At 36.9% G+C, this 15,737-nt stretch overlaps 1 protein-coding gene across 4 annotated transcripts in view; it reads left to right on the top strand.

The window, feature by feature from the left end:
- The window catches only part of farp2 (FERM, RhoGEF and pleckstrin domain protein 2), a 63,279-nt gene that overhangs the window by 43,549 nt on the left and 3,993 nt on the right, over positions 1 to 15,737 (top strand). For 2 of the 4 annotated variants that reach the window (XM_048199642.1, XM_048199645.1), the window contains exons 15-26: positions 1,333 to 1,422; positions 1,623 to 1,756; positions 1,877 to 1,958; positions 3,179 to 3,416; positions 3,517 to 3,647; positions 7,377 to 7,445; positions 7,527 to 7,616; positions 11,142 to 11,224; positions 12,377 to 12,495; positions 12,676 to 12,839; positions 14,789 to 14,896; positions 15,028 to 15,179. In XM_048199642.1, the coding sequence (XP_048055599.1) occupies positions 1,333 to 1,422; positions 1,623 to 1,756; positions 1,877 to 1,958; positions 3,179 to 3,416; positions 3,517 to 3,647; positions 7,377 to 7,445; positions 7,527 to 7,616; positions 11,142 to 11,224; positions 12,377 to 12,495; positions 12,676 to 12,839; positions 14,789 to 14,896; positions 15,028 to 15,179 (1,460 nt within the window). Of the gene's footprint in view, positions 1 to 1,332; positions 1,423 to 1,622; positions 1,757 to 1,876; positions 1,959 to 3,178; positions 3,417 to 3,516; positions 3,648 to 7,376; positions 7,446 to 7,526; positions 7,617 to 11,141; positions 11,225 to 12,376; positions 12,496 to 12,675; positions 12,840 to 13,927; positions 14,068 to 14,788; positions 14,897 to 15,027; positions 15,180 to 15,737 lie in introns of those variants that run through there. The other 2 variants (XR_007186130.1, XM_048199644.1) reach the window with 2 other exon arrangements.

A 15,737-nucleotide genomic window follows, 5' to 3' on the forward strand; every position in this document is an offset into this window, starting at 1 on the left:
AAATTATCCAATAAACGTTATACACAAAACAGATTATTTTTTTAATAAAAAAATAAAATAAATAATAACAGACAGCATACCAACGTTCAACCCCCCCAATGTTGAAACCAAATCTACGCCCTTGCTCATGTCGCTCCACACCTGTAAGACCTTCGTTCATCTTCGTAAAACAAATTAAGATATTTTTGATAAAATCAGATGGCTCAGTGAGGTCTCCATTGCCAGCAAGACAGTTAGCACTTTCAGATGCCCAGAAAGCTACTAAAGACGTATTTAAAACAGTTCATGTGACTATAGTAGTTCAACCTTAATATTATGAAGTGATGAGAATACTTTTTGTGTGCCGAAAATAACAAAATAATGACTTTATTCAACAATATAGTGATGGGCAATTTCAAAACACCGCTTCATGAAGCTTCGAAGCAGTGGTTCAGAGCGTGTATCAAACTGCCAAAGTAACGCCCCCCTGTGGTGAACCATTGAAATTTCGAAACACTTATGACGTAACAAAGCCTCGTTTACTGAAATCATGTGACTTTGACAGTTTGATACACACTCCGAACCACTGATTCAAAATAAAAGATTCATAAAGCTTCGAAGCTTCATGAAGCAGTGTTTTGAAATCGCCCATCACTAGATATTGTTGAATAAAGACGTTATTTTGTTTTTTTCTCGTCGCTTCATAACATTAAGGTTGAACCACAGTGGTCACATGAACTGTTTTAAATATGTCTTCAGTAGCTTTCTGGGCATTGAAAGTGTTAATTGTCTTGCTGTCAATGCAGGCCTCACTGAGCCATTGGATTTCATCAAAAATATCTTAATTTGTGTTACGTCATTTATGTCATTCATTTTGTTGAGCCATTGATTTTTCTCAAGATGCACACCAGTAATGTTTTTTTTTTTTTTTTTTTCTAAGGAATGCTGAGCTACTTAATTGCCCTAATTGATCTAAGGCTTAATCCTGGCTTAATCTGAGCCCTGTCTGTGAAACCGGGCCTATAAATTCTACATTAACTTCTAAACTGTGTTAATTTAAGTTAAATTCTGGGTTCTTCTTAGAGGTTGACTTCTGTCTTCTTTCTGGGTTTTTTGATCTAAGTTCTATATTATAAGTATTAGGTTTACATTTTCCACCTTTAAGTTCTTAACCATGTTAATTTGTAAGTTAAATTCAGCTTTCTGTGTTTGAGGTCTACATGTCATGTTCTAGTTCTACATTTTACAGTTGTTTCTAGAACTTTAATGACTTAAATTAACTTACCTTGCCAAGTAAAATAGTGTTTAGAGGGTTTAATCAAAGAGGGGTTTTAAGTATACTTTCTTTTTCAGAGATATCCCACTGACAAAGCCTACTTCATTGCTAAAGAGATTCTGACAACAGAGCGGACTTACCTGAAGGATCTGGAGGTCATCACAGTGGTGAGCAGAGCTGTCTGTTCTCGTGACTCATGATTATAACAAGTTTAGTGTGTGAGGCTTGTCTGGAGAAGAGTGCTGTGGAGTCTGTACAATGTATGCTCTATGTTGTGTCAATTAGGAGGGCTTTTTCTTTTGATGCTTTCTTGATGATTTCTGGCTTTGAACTGTCTAATCATTGATGTGTGTGTGTATGTCTTCAGTGGTTCCGCAGTGCAGTGATTAAAGAAAATGCCATGCCTGAGGGTCTCATGACCCTACTGTTCTCCAACATCGACCCCATATACGAGTTCCACAGAGGCTTTCTCAAAGAGATTGACCAAAGACTGGCTCTCTGGTACTCGTCCTTCTCATTTATTACAATGTAACTTGTTGACGAAGTTATACAAGTTTTCATTTGCTTAATGATTGGAAAAATGTTTTGTCTTAGCTGTTGATGAATTTCACATGTTTGCAGGGAGGGGCGCTCTAACGCTCATGTAAAAGGAGATTACCAACGAATTGGAGATGTAATGCTGCGCAACATGTGTGCTCTGAAGGTGAGGTTATAGTTTGGTTCTACAAACAAGAACAACTTTGAGTTTGAGTTTATAAACTCCCAAAGATCATCCATAATTTAAAATAATATTTAGATCATTCATAATTAGGGGTGGCGCAAGACAGGTAGCTCACGGACAAGACACGAGAACGAGACGAGAGACAGTATTTTACACAGTATTTTTTTTAAAGAAATCCTCAATGATGTAATACTAGAAAAATAGTCTGCAGGTGCATTTGAAATGTTTTAACTAATCATTTTATAATGAATGCCATTTCGGTTCTACTTTCTGAACTATGAAATATCATATGCCGTAAAAGAAAACACTTAAGCACTGTTAAAGTTTTTGCCACAAACTCAACTGACTAACTTTCATATGAGTCTCTTCAAACCTTAGAACAGTACATGATTTATGAGCTTCTACAACTTTTGACCTCATAACTAAACTCCATTCCACAAATTGATCATAGAAATAAAAACAGTAATATGAATAACCCAGTTTTCTCTTAGTCTTATTAAGTGCAATCATAATCAAAGTCACCAAATAGAGACCAAATTTTTCTTCATGCATGATACAGAGCTAAGAGATGGTTGCAAATACACAGCCCAGCCTAAGATAGCTTTCATATTGGGAGATATTTGCATGCATCAGAGAGCCCCTTTCGAAATGCGGGGTATTGAAATCGTGTTTGAATGCGCGCTCTCGTTTTACTTTTGCTTTCGCTTGTACTCTGTGAATAGGGAGCTGTGGTGCCTAGTGCACATTCTACAACAGGGGTCGGCAAGTAAGTTTGGTATCAGGCCAAAAAAAAAAAATTGTCACTAGATGGCGGGCCAGAACATAGTCAAAGGATAATTTAAGAAATTAATTGATGAAAAATGCAACTAGAATTGCCTGTGACAGACTGTTACAGTGTCTTAAGTAACTTGTAATGAGGTGTTACTCTGTGTTAAATCCTGTAGTAAGACAGTCATTAACAAAAAGCCACATTTGTGTGACAGTGTCCGGGTTTTAGACTGGATACATTAATAAAGCATTGTGTTAGATGAGCTGGATGGAATTGTAGCAAATGTATACAAAGCGGTGGCATATTCTATCCTAGTTTCACCCTCAGACTCCATCATGGCAATATCGCGAGACAGCTTTTCACCTCACATTTTGATCTTGTCACACCCCTATTCATAACTTGTGTCTTGAGGTTGTTGCCTTCATATCCTCAGGAGTTCACAGGCTACCTGCAGAAGCATGATGAGGTGTTAACAGAGCTTGAGAAAGCCACAAAGCGTGTAAAGAAGTTGGAGACAGTGTATAAGGAGTTTGAGCTACAGAAGGTGTGCTACCTACCACTCAACACCTTCCTGCTGAAGCCCATCCAGAGACTCATGCACTACAAACTCATCCTGGAGCGTCTGTGTAAACATTACGCCCCACAGCACAGAGACTATGAAGATTGCAAAGGTGGGCCTGCTCCCAGATAAATAAGTGTTTTACTAGAACAAACAAAGAGTTTTATTTTTGATCTGAGGATAATAAACTTGTACATGTTCAATTTCCTTAGAGGCCTTAAAAGAAGTTGCAGAGATTGCTGCTCAGCTGCAGAGCAGTCTGATTCGACTGGAGAACTTTCAGAAGCTGACAGAACTTCAGAGGGATCTGATTGGCATTGAGAATCTTACAGCTCCAGGAAGAGTGAGTTGTTACCTTGTACATGAAGTTTTGGTTTGTCAAAGCGGGTGGATGCATGATTGTACAGAACATCGCCTTTCAAAGTTATAAGCCACTTAAAACGTTATGAGCCATTTACACTATGGTCACGGTCAGACAAAAATGTAAATATGAAGTAGTTTAAAATGTAGCATCAGCCCTAGAATTACACTTTTTAAATGGCAGAAATCTGTAATAGGGCTGGGACAATACATCGATTTGCGATACAATGATTTTGGATTGATTTTTATATTTTCTCTCTAATAGATTCTGAGCTTAGTTTTTAACAGCAGATGGCGCTCTACACTAGTTTTTAACCCACATTCAAATGCTTATGAAGAAGAGTGCTGAACAGCCATAGTGCATTTGGCTTGTAAGTGGTCATGTAAGTGGTTAAATATTAGTGCCGTCAGTCGCTAAAAAACAAAAACTCGATTAATCACATTTTTTTCTGCGATTAATCGTGATTAATTGTAATTAAAAACGCATTTAAGTTTTTATACATTTTTAATATATTTTATAATGTAATAATTTTGCAGTTAATCTCCAATTTAAAACAACATAAAGAAACAACATAAAGACAGTATATTTTAAATACTTGTTTAATGGCATATTTTTTATGAATGAAGGCCAGTATCACTGATACTAATCCAACTACTGATGTCTCGAAGAAATTAATTTTTTCCCCCCAATTTTAAACATAAATTATAGCTATTCAACATTACAGTGTAATTGAAAGCTATTATTTTTTAACATGTATTAGGTGCCGTTCACACAGAACGCGTTTTTCTATTCCAATGCGCTACTTTCCCATTGTTTTTCTATGTAAACAAGCGCTTGACGGACGTGCATGACCGTTACGCTCGCGTCTCGCGTCTTTTGCAGCGCCTCAGACATGAGCGCCGCGTTTTTAAGACGCCGTGTCAAGTTAAAAGAACTTTAACTTTTACACACAGCGCCGCTCATCAGTGTCAGTTCCAAAACAGTGGACCAATCAGAAGAACTTGGAGGCGGGGCAAGCGTTGCGAGTTGGCATGACAACTGTTTTATATAATGGCAACATGGCGGAGGAGGTGCTCATTATTATCTTATTTTCTTTTTTTCCATGTCAAAATTGTATCTGTAAATTCTGCAGTTTGCCTATTTCTATTATTTCCGTTATTGTCGTTATTGCATCACGTCTCAAAGGCGCGTCTCGAGACTCTCGCGTTCTATGCTGTGCTTTTTTTAAAACCACTCCTGAGCGCTGTCTCTCAGGAGTTTTTAGACGCAAAGACGCGTTCTGTGTGAACGGCCCCTTAGGCTTCAAAAATATAACAACTTTTAATTTAAGTGAACTTAACAGTCCTCATATAAACCCATAATAAATGTCATATTTAGGCTACCTGTGCCCTTCCTACATGTCTAACAGATATAAACTGCATTATAGCCAATAACCACATTTTTGGCATTATTGTGTGTGTTAAGGCAGGAACACACCAAGCCGACAGTCGGCCATCGGGTAGTTTTTCTTCGTCGGCCGACTAAGTTTTCTCAAGGCCAGAACACACCAAGCCGACGCTGACAAACTAGTGGAGACAAAAGCAGACTGTGGTGTCGGCAGCGTCTGTGTCCAAAGTTGCCCTGCCACACCAAACCGACGCTAAACAGCCGACGGCCAAGTAGCACGTCAGTTCTGCGCCTACGTGAGATGAAATGCCTTTCCGAAACAGCAGGCGGCAGTAGCTGAGCAGCCAATCAGAATGATCAGATGGCCCGACGGACCGACGAGCTCCAACGCCGATTCGTTGAAAAAAGGCCAACGAAGACCAACTTCAGCCGACGGTGCGGAACACACCGAGAAAACTTAGTCAGCCGACGAAGAAAAACTGCCCGGCGGCCGACCGTCGGCTTGGTGTGTTCCTGCCTTCAGTGTGTTCTGCACCGTCGGCTGAAGTTGGTCCTCGTAGGCCTTTTTTCGGCCGATTCGAAATGTTGAATCGGCGTTGGAGCTCGTCGGATCTGATCATACTGATTGGCTGTTCAGCTACTGCCGCCTGCTGTTTCGGAAAGGCATTTAATATCACGCAGGTACAGAACTGACGTGCTGCTTGGCCGTCGGCTGTTTAGCGTCGGTTTGGTGTAGCAGGGCAACTTTGGACACAGACGCTTCCGACGTGAGCAAACCCCGCAGTCTGCTTTCTTCGCCACTAGTTCGTCGGCGTCGGCTTGGTGTGTTCTGGCCTTTATTGTTCATTCAAGCATGACAGAGAACTCAATTCTGGCGTGCCATCCACACGCACGATATTGACGTGCTTTTTGTGCGCTGTGTGTGTGACAGGACATTCATAGACAGCGCATTCTCTTTTTTCACTTTTGGCGCACTTAAATGGTTTAAAAGCATTTTCATGAATAAGAGCGTGATCTTATTGTTGTGCTAGCCAAAGGATGACAAAGGATAAAACAGATGCTGCGTTAATTGCGTTAAATATAATTAAAGCGTTAAACTTGAAAAAATTAATCGCATGCGTTAACGCGTTAATGTTGACAGCACTATTAAATAAACTTACACCTCGGCTCGGAATGCTTTTTATGACGCGAGATCAGTGTAAACACAGCCCACTGTGAACACCCTTGTAATTCGCTTCAACCTTTTCAAACTTTATGAATGATTATTTTAGGTTAAAGTGGTGTGTGTAAAGGAACTGGAAGCAAGCAGAGTATGGGTGTTTCTAAAGCACGTAGTGCCATGCAAACATGCTGACTAACTCCAAGGCAACCGAGTTGTCTTAGAAGAAATAATCGCTGCGAACATCTTTTAAAGGTACTCAGAATTATCGACAAAGCTCACCTGTGAGTCCAGAATTGAGCCAAGATATTTAAAATTCTCCAATAATTTCTAGTTGGCTGAAGTGACACCAAGTTTGAGGGCCTTAGTGTGAGCCATATAGGCAACATCATGTAGAGAGTTAGTTTTATCCAGTAGGCCAACTAAGGCCATATCATGTTCCTCCTCAATCGAAAACTCATTAGTAAAGAGAGAAAAAAGCACAGGGGAAAGAACAGCCTGTGCTTAAAGTGAGCACATCTGACATAATACCTCTGACACAGACCCTCTGTGGACGGCAGGAAAGAAACTTAAGTTTCTAATGCAGAGGGCTAACCTTGTATTAACATCAAGATCAACAAGCCTTTTTAAGAGAATGTGTGTCTTCATTGAATTAAAAGCCGAGATTCTTTGTATTCTTTGTATCGTGAATTGAGAATCAATGTATTGTCTCTAATCTATAATATAAAAGATAAATCTATATGCTTGAAGATAATGTTTCAGCTCAGAATAGAAAAAGATATAGAGAAAAGTAACAAAAAATAACTTCATGTATGTTTTCCATCACTGGCAAGGCTATTTCACCTCAACACAAATGCACATTGTCTTGGCAATCACTGCTTTGTTTGATTGCTCGTCCCTAAGATTTGTGGTACACCACTGGCAGGATGATGGTAATGTAGTGGTTAGGGCTCTGAACCAATACTGCAAGCATAATGGATTCAGTCTTACAAAATGAAGAGTTCCTGAGAATCAAGGAAACTGGAGTTGCAGTTTTTTTCTGCATTATATTTAATAAATTACAGTATTTAATTGTTTGTACACTGTTTTAATAAAATCTCAAAGTACAATTGATAACCTGCAGCCCTGTGAATGACAGTTGATTTTGTTTCCATGTTCTCTTCCAGGAATTCGTCAGGGAAGGTTGTCTTTATAAGCTCACCAAGAAGGGTCTGCAGCAGAGGATGTTTTTTCTTGTAAGACTGAACTTTTAGTCTGTTTTGGTGTTTTTTTTATTTTAATGTCTGTCTCTGCTGATCAAAACTTTTGTATCTAAGTTTTCAGACATGCTGCTGTACACAAGCAAAGGGGTGACTGCAACCAATCAGTTCAAAGTTCATGGACAGCTTCCTCTACATGGGATGATTGTGAGTATTCCCAGGAATTAAATTTGGAATGGAATTCTCACAAACTTCATACTGAATAAAATAGACTATATACTGCTATAGCATGTGAAAGATGCATTATGCAGTGATGCACATTTGAAAAGGTGTTCTACACATTGTCACACGATCTCATGTTATGTTCAGTTCAGCAAATGACATTCAGTTGGGGCTGGGAGTCTGTGCCAAAAAGAATTGATTCATAGGCCTTGAGAATCGAACATCTACTCCAAAAGTTGAATCATCTGGTGTCTGACAAATCTTGGCAAGACATGACAAAGACAATGTGTTACCAAATGACAATGAGTAGGTAACATATTTGAGGTTACTTCGCGGCCATTAAAAAATGACCATGAAAAAATATTTCTTATATAGTATGCGTGTGTGTAGTATGCATACCGCATCCTCCATGTTGCCTTTGTGATGTTGACCTGCTGCGTCAGTTGTCGCTTACCTGCCACTTCCAGCAGAAGTAGTAGGTCATCCGGGTGCTTTTTGCATACGGTTTTAAAAATATGATACATTTGGTTATACTATATCTTTTGCTGTGCTGTTTTTCACATGTAGTTGCAAAGTAAGCATATTGAGATGCAGTGAGTGTCTATTAAAGGTGCCCTAGAATTAAAAATTGAATTTATCTTGGCATAGTTAAATAACAAGAGTTCAGTACATGGAAATGACATACAGTGAGTCTCAAACACCATTGTTTCCTCCTTCTTATATAAATCTCATTTGTTTAAAAGATCTCTGAAGAACAGGCGAATCTCAACATAACACCGACTGTTACGAAACAGTCGGGGTCATTAATATGTACGCCCCCAATATTTGCATATGCCAACCCATGTTCAAGGCATTAGACAAGGGCAGCCAGTATTAACGTCTGGATCTGTGCACAGCTGAATCATCAGACTAGGTAAGCAAGCAAGGACAACAGCGAAAAATGGCAGATGGAGCAATAATAACTGACATGATCCATGATATTTTTAGTGATATTTGTAAATTGTCTTTCTAAATGTTTCGTTAGCATGTTGCTAATGTACTGTTAAATGTGGTTAAAGTTTCCATCGTTTCTTACTGTATTCACAGAGACAAGAGAGCCATCGTTAAATTCATTTTTAAACACTTGCAGTCTGTATAATTCATAAACACAACTTCATTCTTTATAAATCTCTCCAACAGTGTGTAATGTTAGCTTTAGCCACGGAGCATACTGTCAAACTCATTCAGAATCAAATGTAAACATCCAAATAAATACTATACTGACACGATTAGACATGCTGCATGACGAACACTTTGTAAAGATCCATTTTGAGGGTTATATTAGCTGTGTGAACTTTGTTTATGCTGTTTAAGGCAAGCTCGAGCTCCGGGGGCGGGGAACGTGAGCATTTAAAGGGGCCGCAGCCTAAATCGGCTCATAGTTAATGATGCCCCAAAATAGGCAGTTAAAAAAATTAATAAAAAAAAAATCTATGGGGTATTTTGAGCTGAAACTTCAGAGACACATTCAGGGGACACCTTAGACTTATATTACATCTTTTAAAAAGACGTTCTACGGCACCTTTAATTTGATTCATCCAAGTTACTCAGATCTTTTGATTCTGTTCAGCAAAAAAAGATTCTAATTTGTTCAGTGACTCATTTTGTGATTCTTTCTGTACATTTCATTAAGTAGATGGTGGCTAGTAAGTGTTTTTTATTGTATTAGTGAGTTTTTGAATCACTCACTCAACATATTTTTTTTAAAAAGTCAAGTTGTTTATGACATAGCACTAATTTTAATATACTTTTTAAAAAAGAGATTTATTATCATAGAGCAGCTAAATTATCATAATTACTTGACTAATTAATGTGACATTTTATTTTTTTTTATTTTTTTGTTGTTGTAACAGCTATTTTTACCCACATAACCTGCAAAAAGTACACACTTCAGCTCCGTTTTATTCAGTTGAATCTTTATCACATCAATAAGTCTCATCTCTCACATTAACCAGTTTGCCTGAAAAGCTCTTTTGATTAATGACTCTGTCAAACAGTGTGCACAAGTGCTATGCTGAGAGGATTTGCCCATTTTCAAATATGAGAAGAGGGCTCTCTCAGTAACATGGTGTTTTTAAGCAAAGTTAGAATTAATGTGGCATGCTGGGTTTCTCTCAGATGAAAGTACACAGGCAGGCGGTGATAAATGACGTTTACACTAGCTTTTTTTCTCTAAACATCTGCACTGTCTCACATCTTAGCTTTGTTTTCGTAGAGCAGTGAACTTTCAGGCCTTATTTGCAGTATCGACCGTTAAATAGAATTTTAATGTGTACTCTCTTCTGGCCCACATTTCATATGAGACTCATGTTCAAAGTAACACTTACAAGGACTGTTTACAAGTGTTAAGAACTGGCATTCAGAGGAGGAGAGTAGTATTCTGTGTTATTTTCCACCTAATGTCAAGCTGTCTATTAATATAGCCAATAATCGACTATACTGTAAAAAAAAAAAAAAAAAAAAAGGCCATTAAGATTTTGATTTTAAAGAAATATATTTTTATTTAGCAAGGACACATTTAAAATGATCAAAAGTGACAGTAAAGACATTTATACATTTTCAAAATATTTATATTTCAAATAAATGCTGATCTTTTGAACTTTATATCTTCAAAAGAACCACATTTCTATACATTTCATTATTACACCAGTTGATGGTGACCAGTAAATGTTTTTTGTTTTGTATTACTAGGAGTTTTTGAATTATTCACTTTGATCCACTTGACATCAAAATGTCAAGTTGTTTATGACTTAACTATTTCAAATAAATGCTGTTCTTTTGAACTTTATATTCATAAAAGAATCTTGAAAAAATGTATTGCCGTTTCCACAGCAGCACAACTATTTTCTGCATTGATGATGATGATGATAATAATAATAATAAATGTTTCTTGAGCACCAATCAGCATATTAACCTGATATCTGAAGGATCACATGACACTGAAGACTTGATTAATGGCTGCTGAAATTCAGCTTTGTCACCACAGGAATAAATTACATTTCAAAATATATTAACATTGTTTCCTCCTCCGCACAATATTACTGTTTGTACTGTATTTTAATCCAATAAATGCAGTTTTAGTGAGCATGAGAGACTTAAAAACAAACCCTTACCCCAAACCTTTTAACGGTAGTATTTATTACCAAATGAGAAACACATTTACAATACATACTGTTACAATGGACTTGTCTGTGCTTCGCTCCTACTCGCAGCTCATTGTGCTGGACGCTCCGGTGAGTATGAAGAAAATCCCACAATCCCTACTCCCAAACAACACCCTCAAAAGTCTGGCCACAACATTTGCACTTCCCTCTCTGCTATCCCTTCCTGGCATCAATAGAAATGAGGATTACTAGTAGTCAGGATGTTAACAAGTAGATTATTGACATTTATTGGGATGGGATCAGTAACATGATACTAAAGAATGTGAGTCATGCAGATCCCTTGGGTTTGACTGGGAATGTTTTGCAGGTGGAGGAGAGTGAGAATGAGTGGTCTGTCCCTCACTGTTTCACCATATATTCTGCTCAGCGGACCATCGTAGTGGCAGCCAGGTGAGAGACAGAGCATGTTCAGTACAGCTTTCACAATGCGTTTAACTAGGTCTTTGGAATCATGATGAATTTAATGATTTGGGGTTTAATTCCTTTATTATTCTATTAACAGGTCCATTAACAATTATTGGAAATGCACTACTCTTTGCAGCCTGTTGAATTATATATTAAACAGAACAGTAATAACAAATACATTTGCATTGTTTTTTTCCTGCAAATTTATGAAATTTTATTATATATATATATATATATATATATATATATATATATATATATATATATATATATATATATATATGTATATATATATATATATATATATATATATATATGTATATATATATATATATATATATATATATATGTATATATATATATATATATATATATATATATATATATATATATATATATATATATATATATATATATTATTATATATATTATTATTATTATTATTATTATTATTATTTATGTATGTATGTATTTATACAGTTCTTAGCTGGAAACCTGCTGTTTTCTCCTAAATTATCTCCTAAATTAATTAATGCTTTTTTTTCCTTTTTTTTTTTTTGTGAGGTTGATTGCATATTTACATGAACGACTTAAATCTCAAATATTAACTCCACACTTAACCCTAATATCTTAATATCTTATCTTTTTATGAAACATATTATATTATATTACATTGTTATGTTATGTGTTATGTTATGTATATTAATTATATTATATAATACCAGCACAACTGTTTTCAACATTGATAATAATAATAAAAAAAACTTGATCAATAGCATATCAATCAGCATATTTGATTTCTGAAGGATCATGTGACACTGAAAATTGGAGTAATGGCTGCTGAAAGTTCAACTTTGCCATCACAGAAATAATTTGCATTTTAAATTGTATTAAAATAGAATAGAGTTTTTATAATTTCACAATATTACTGTTTTTATTGTTTTTTCATCAAATAAATGCAGCCTTGTTCAGCATAAGAGATTTATTTCAAAAACATTTTAAAAAATCTTACAGAGGCCAAAGTTTTGAACTGTAATGTATATTATATTATATAATGTTATTCTTATATTTCCTTTAATATTTGACTTCTGTTCATATTTCAGTAAGTCTCTCTCTCTCCCTCTCTCTCCTCCACAGCTCCAAAGTAGAGATGAACAAATGGATCGAAGATCTGAACATGGCTATTGACATGTCAAAGAAATGTCAGGAGAAATCAGATCTTCTGTTGGACCCAAACCTGTGTGATCGCTCCAACAGTAAGTACCTCAAGCCTGCTTGCGACATACTCCTCCACTATCCACACAGGTGATGTGTTTTTATCCCTTAGCCTCCTTATCACTGATCCTGAAGTAGATGTAAACCCCACCCCTTCCAATTGCCCCTCCCCTCTCTCCCCTCTCTGCTCCTTTCCTGCTCTCCCTCCGCACAATCATAAGGATCATCAGATGAGATGTCTCTGGAGCAGGAGTCAGAGGATGACATGAACTCCTCCCGCTGCTCTCTGGACAAGCAGAGCCACCACAGGGCCAACACCACCATGCATGTGTGCTGGCACCGCAACACCAGCGTCTCTATGTCTGACCACAGCCTAGCCGTGGAGGTAGCATTTACACACACACACACACACACACACACACACACACACACACACACACACACACACACACACACACACACACACACACACACACTCATTTAAAGTCTTCATGGAGCCTGATTGTGAAGGTCTTGACTACAGCTGCAGTGTGCAAATGAAGGACATGACTCTAGCATGTGTTTGGGTCAATCTTACAAAGAAATGTGTGGGTCATGTTTCACTCCAAAATCAGAACCAAATATTTTTAATGAAAAATAAGCATACTTTAGGACTGTTAAGAATGAATTCCAGTCAGTCAGTCTCTCTTTTTATCATAAATAATTAACTACATACATTTTTTGGTATTATTTTCATGCCAGCAATGAACATATCCACTCTGAATTGGCAGTACTGTAATGCAAAAACACTGTTTAGCAAGTTTTTTTTTTTTAAAGCCATTTGGTTTACTAGAAGACAGAGGAAGTGTCCTCATTAAACCACGTTTATGTTGTAATACTCGTGTCATTATACACATTTGTGTCCCCATAAACCATATATTCAAGAACACATACACACACACACATATCTCTGAGCCTGGCTGTTGAGGTCTGGACTGCAACCGAAGCTTGTGGATGAGGGGCAAGGACTCTTGGATCTCTTTTTTTTTTTTTTTTTTTTTTTTTTTTTTTTTGTCTCCCTTCTTCACCCTCATTTTCCAGTTACGCCACATCCAGTAGCTTCACCTCCTCCCCCTTTCTATGTTTTTATTTTTTCTTCTTCATTTGTCCCATCTCTCCTCTGTGTTAACAGTAACTGCCTTTCAGAATGAAAGTGACTGAATTAATGAACATTTTCATGGATGCTTCTGTTTTTTTTTTTTTCTAACATTTCCTTTCTACAGATTTGAAGAATTTTTTGTCTGTCATTTTTCTCCCACTCAGGGGTTGAAAGCTAACATTCTAACACACTTTGTGTCTTCTGTTCTTCTTCTCTTTTGCTCCCTGTTGCCCTTTTTGTCTTCATCACTTTCTCTCCATCACATTATCTGTCCTTCTTCCTGTTTACATCTTTTCCTGTGCCTGTGATCTGTTTGCCTGCCTGCCTGCTCTCAGTATTCAGTTCTCCAGCCGCGTCTCCAGAGCTCCCCCCTCGGTACCTGCTCGGTCAGGGCCAGAGACCCAACACCATCACACATGTTTGCTGGTACAGAAACCAGAACCTTTCTCTCAATGACTACCTGCGCATGAACCAGGTACCACTGCAGTCAAAACCCCTCCAATGATAGTCTTCTTAGAGATTTGAGGAACATTTCATGGTCAGCCTTCACCTGAAAGTGATCCTCAAGAGTGGTCCTCAATTATCAAAATTTATCTTCATGCTTTTTACATCATTCTTCGTGTTTTATATATAGTCACTGTTTGGATTTAAATAGTCAAGTAATTAAGAGTGGATCATTATTGCTGTTATTATTATTATGTTTCTAGCATGTTATATATTAGACTACAGTTCGTTTAACCCTAATTGATGGAGTGTGTAGCTTTTAATTTCTTAAACAACCAAGATTCATCAGGCTCAAATTGTGAAAGAATGGTTGGGAGGGAGCATGAAGAATCATTTTCACACATGAATGAGTCCAGACCTTAAATTCATTGAAAGTCTTTGGGATGTGCTGGAGGAGACTTTACAGAGTGCTCACCTCTTGCATTGTCAATACAAGATCCTGACCAAAAATTGTTGTACCTCTTGATGAAAATAAATGATGTGATGTTATTTTTGGTCAAGATCTTGACTTTCTATTATTATGAGTTCTTTCTTTTTTTAACTACAGATTTGTAAAATTGGCACTTTCTCCCTTAGCTTATTCATTCAGTGTACATTTCATTAAACCCTAATGCAGTGCTAATGGTCCTTTGTAAATGAAGGGTTTGCGCTGTTGTAGCAGCTGAATTTTTAAATGTTACACTCCATTGCAGAACCAGCTGTCTGGTTACCTCCTAAGGAAGTTCAAGAACAGCAACGGCTGGCAGAAACTCTGGGTCGTCTTTACCAACTTCTGCCTGTTCTTTTATAAGACACATCAGGTATTGAAATACGCACCATCCCTTTGATTTCATGTATTTGATGTTCATTCTGAAAGCTTAAACTTCCTGCAGGAGGTCTAGATGTCTGAATAATTAAGTAATTAATTAATTAATTCTTGTTTTTGTTCCAGGATGACTTCCCTCTGGCTAGTCTACCATTGTTAGGTTACACAGTCAGCACTCCAGGCGAATCGGATAGCATCCATAAGGAGTACGTCTTCAAGCTGCAGTTCAAATCCCATGTTTACTTCTTCAGGGCAGAGAGCGAGTATACATTTGAAAGGTAAAGTTATTTTTATATATATATATATATATATATATATATATATATATATATATATATATATATTAAATATATATATTAAATATATATTATTTAACATAATTTATTTTGGTTTTTCATATTAATTACTTAATTTTAGGGCTGTCAACTGATTTCAGTGTAAATAATTATTACAAAAAAAGCAACATTTTCAGCATCAATACACCTTCAGCATCAATACTCCTTCAGCATCATCTTCAGTATCACATGATCCTTCAGAAATCAATTTAATAGCTGATTTGATGCTTCCTACTATAATGAATTTTGAAAATATTTGTGCTGCTTAAAAAATTTGTTCACTTTGAAATGAAAACTAGCCTAAACTTTACTCACCCTCAAGCCATCCTAGTTGTATATGACTTTCTTGTTTCTGATGAAGACAATTGGTGAAATATTAATAAATATCCTGACACGTCCAAGTTTTGTAATGGCAGTGATGGGGATCAATGTGTATGAGCTGAAGTGAGTGCTTCCATCCACATCCATACTTCAGAAATAAGTGCTCCACACGGCTCCGGA

The sequence above is a fragment of the Megalobrama amblycephala genome, linkage group LG8, assembly GCF_018812025.1.
Source record: "Megalobrama amblycephala isolate DHTTF-2021 linkage group LG8, ASM1881202v1, whole genome shotgun sequence".
Classification (NCBI taxonomy): Eukaryota; Metazoa; Chordata; class Actinopteri; order Cypriniformes; family Xenocyprididae; genus Megalobrama; species Megalobrama amblycephala.